At 25.2% G+C, this 3,007-nt stretch overlaps 2 protein-coding genes across 2 annotated transcripts, besides 8 other annotated features; one reads left to right on the top strand and one right to left on the bottom strand.

Moving 5' to 3' along the window:
- Positions 1 to 101: 101 nt before the first annotated feature.
- Positions 102 to 182: a sequence feature (AT_rich).
- A 41-nt stretch (positions 183 to 223) lies between these two features.
- Positions 224 to 370: a microsatellite.
- A 22-nt stretch (positions 371 to 392) lies between these two features.
- Positions 393 to 489: a microsatellite.
- A 4-nt stretch (positions 490 to 493) lies between these two features.
- Positions 494 to 618: a microsatellite.
- Positions 496 to 676: a microsatellite.
- A 48-nt stretch (positions 677 to 724) lies between these two features.
- Positions 725 to 802: a sequence feature (AT_rich).
- A 100-nt stretch (positions 803 to 902) lies between these two features.
- EDI_152430 (protein tolA, putative) lies at positions 903 to 2,051 on the top strand (the record flags this gene model as incomplete). Its single annotated transcript, XM_001737519.1, has 1 exon — positions 903 to 2,051. One exon carries the CDS (start codon positions 903 to 905, stop codon positions 2,049 to 2,051), a length of 1,149 nt encoding a protein of 382 aa, XP_001737571.1.
- Positions 2,052 to 2,107: 56 nt separating this feature from the next.
- Positions 2,108 to 2,150: a microsatellite.
- On the bottom strand, positions 2,151 to 2,894 carry EDI_152420 (uncharacterized protein; the record flags this gene model as incomplete). Its single annotated transcript, XM_001737518.1, has 1 exon — positions 2,151 to 2,894. The coding sequence occupies one exon, from the start codon at positions 2,892 to 2,894 to the stop codon at positions 2,151 to 2,153; it is 744 nt and encodes a 247-aa protein (XP_001737570.1).
- Positions 2,306 to 2,347: a sequence feature (AT_rich).
- Positions 2,895 to 3,007: the final 113 nt, after the last annotated feature.

Raw genomic sequence — 3,007 nt, 5'->3', positions numbered from 1 at the left:
ACTCTATTAATTTAAATGAGTTCAGTGTCTCGCTGAAAGAGTGGTTATATTTTATTAGAACTAAAAGTAGTTGTAATGATGAATTTAGATATTAGTATATCAATTATTTATATAATGAATTACATTATCATTATTGATATAATTCTATTTAATTTAAAATAAATGTAATTGAAATATTATAAGTAGATATCATAATGTTAAGAAATCATGAATAGATGTTAGAAATATAAATAATAATAATGAAGATGATATTATTAATTAAATAGAATTCTTTATTATGATAATAAATATAAAATAATAAATACAATGATAATATAAATGAAATATATATCATTTATTATTTAATCAAATAGAAAATGATGATATAATAATTAAACAATGGAGATAGTATTAATAAATGAAAATAAAGAATAAAGAAAAAGAATATAAAAGAAAATAATATAATAAATAAGTGAAAATAAATAAAATAAAATAATAATATAAATAAAAATAAATTATTATTTTATTTTTATTAAATATTATATTAATACTATTATATTTAACTATTTCATTATTAATTTCATTATAATTTATTATTAATATTTAAACTATTTCATTATAATATTTAATTTTATTATTTATTTATTTTCTATAGCTTTCATTCATATCACATTACTATCTCATTAATTATATAATAATCTTATGTCTTCTCATTTCTAGGTGCAACTCTGTTTTTGATTATCTCTAATAAAAAATATTTTCTATTGAATTATATTTAAAATGAGATCAAAATAGAAATAATAAAAAATAATTCTTTATTTTTGTAAGAATCAAATAATAGATTATTGTATTTAAAAAGAACTTAAAAAGATTTGACGGTTAAATTTAAATAGAACTTAAAAAAAAAGAAAAACAAAAGATAAATGTCAGATTTAGATAAATTAAGAGAAATTGGAAGTAAAAAATTCCAAGAACAAGCTATATGGATGCTTAATGCTATGTGGCCAAAAGATCAAGGAAAAAGTGCAGAAGAATTATGGAACTATGTTGAATTATTTGGAAGTTTAGAATTAGAGAATGGGAAAGAAGGAAATGATCTTGATGAATTAGGAATGCACAGAGTATTTGAAAAGATTCAAAAACAACAAACAATGCAAGAAATGAGAAACCATTTAAGAAAAGTTGGTGTTACTTCATTCAAGAAAATTTCAATGATTAATTTCTTAATTTTTATTTATGGATATGATCTCCATGAAGTTGTTAACGCTCCACAAGGTGCTAATGGTGCCGAAGTGGAAAAAGCTAAAAAGATTCTTGAAGAAGTTACTGAAGCATTTAACTCTGCCCAAGAAAAAGCTGCTACTGCTAAAAAAGCTGCTGATGAGTCAAAGGTTAAAGCTTCTCAAGCTAAAAAAGTTGCTGATGAATGTGAAATTAAACAAACTGAAGCTACTAAGGCAGCTGAAATTGCTAAGGCGGATGAGGAAGCTGCAATAGCAAGACAAAAAGAGGCTCAAGCTGCAGAAGAAGAAGTTACTAAAGCCTTAAATGAAGTTAAAGCACAAGAACAAGCAAAAGAAGATAAAAGAAAAGCACTTCAAAAAAAGATAGAAACTGCTGGATTAGTTGCTAAGAACGCTGCTATCCAAGAATTAGCTAAACTTGATAATGAAGATGATTTACCTTTAAGAAGAGCTAAAACTACTCTTGAAGCTGCACAAAGAAAAGCCGCTAAAGCTCTTAAAATTGCTACTGATGCTAAAGAAAAAGCTACTGCAACTGCCAAAGCTGCTGAGGAAGCTAAACAAGCTGCTGATGACGCTAAACAAGCTGCTGATGAAGCAAAAACTCAAGCTGAACAAGCTGAGGCTGAGTCTGTTGCAGCAGCAGAAGCAGCAGACCAAGCCCTTGTTGATGCTGAACAAAAGGTTGCAGAAGCTGAGGCATATCTTGCTGAACAACAAAAGAAAGCTACTGGTGCGGGACAAGGAACAATGTGGTTTATGCAAAGAGAACTTGATGAGAAAAAGAAGTATATGCCAACAAGAAAAGGTGGAGTTGCAAAGAAATAAAATACTTTTTAAAAGTAAAATAATTGACCATTCTTCATTAAAAAATATAAATTTTTAAAAGAAAAATAAAAAAAGAACAAAAATAATAAAAAAATAAAATTAGTTGGTAATATCTAATTGATTGATATAATAACATGTATTTTTAAAGTATTGCATTAATGAATTGTTAGAGATATCACCAATATTAGATTGAATTAAATCTCTTAATTGAATAATATATTTGTTAAAATCAGTATACCCATTAACGTAAGAAGTAATATATCTATTTAATATTGTAATAAATAATTTAATATTTTCATTAGATAAATTAGCATCTTTTAATGCTTTTTGAAGACATTGTAAACAGTGTTGTTTTGAATTATAATTTGAACCATCTCTTTTTGACCATAAGGCACTACATAAAGCAATAATATTAACTCTTGAATTAATGTCTTCAATCATTTGGGAGTATTTAGTTACAGCGGTTATTAAAATGGTATATTTTTCTTCATCATTAATTTTCATAGAACAACCACAGGCTATAATATACTTTAGTGCCTCTTTTTTTTCTTCTGGATTTGAAATATTATTTTCAAATATTGAAGCAGCAAATTCAAAAAAACTTGTAGTGTCAATACCATTATTTAATCCACAAAGAGTACATTGAATAGCTAATCTAATACTTAATAACATTTCATTTTGTTTTACTAATAACTTAAGAATATCCAATGCACCAACAAAAATTTTTCTGTCGCAAGGTTTAATGGTAATAAATTTAAATAATAATCCTGGGAGTGAAATTTTTTTCCTTTTATTACAACCAATAGATATAATTCCTTTAATTTCTCTTAAGATTGATACCATCTCTTCAGAATCATTTAAATTGATTAATTGATACAATGATGTTGATAAGATTGAATCTTTTTCTATGTCTTCATCAGATGAATTTTCTAAATCTTTATGAATGGTAGAAGTAA

This window comes from Entamoeba dispar, genomic scaffold, assembly GCF_000209125.1.
Source record: "Entamoeba dispar SAW760 scf_1105229460683 genomic scaffold, whole genome shotgun sequence".
In the NCBI taxonomy this organism is placed as follows: Eukaryota; Evosea; order Mastigamoebida; family Endamoebidae; genus Entamoeba; species Entamoeba dispar.
This window is presented reverse-complemented; position numbering and strand designations above follow the sequence as displayed.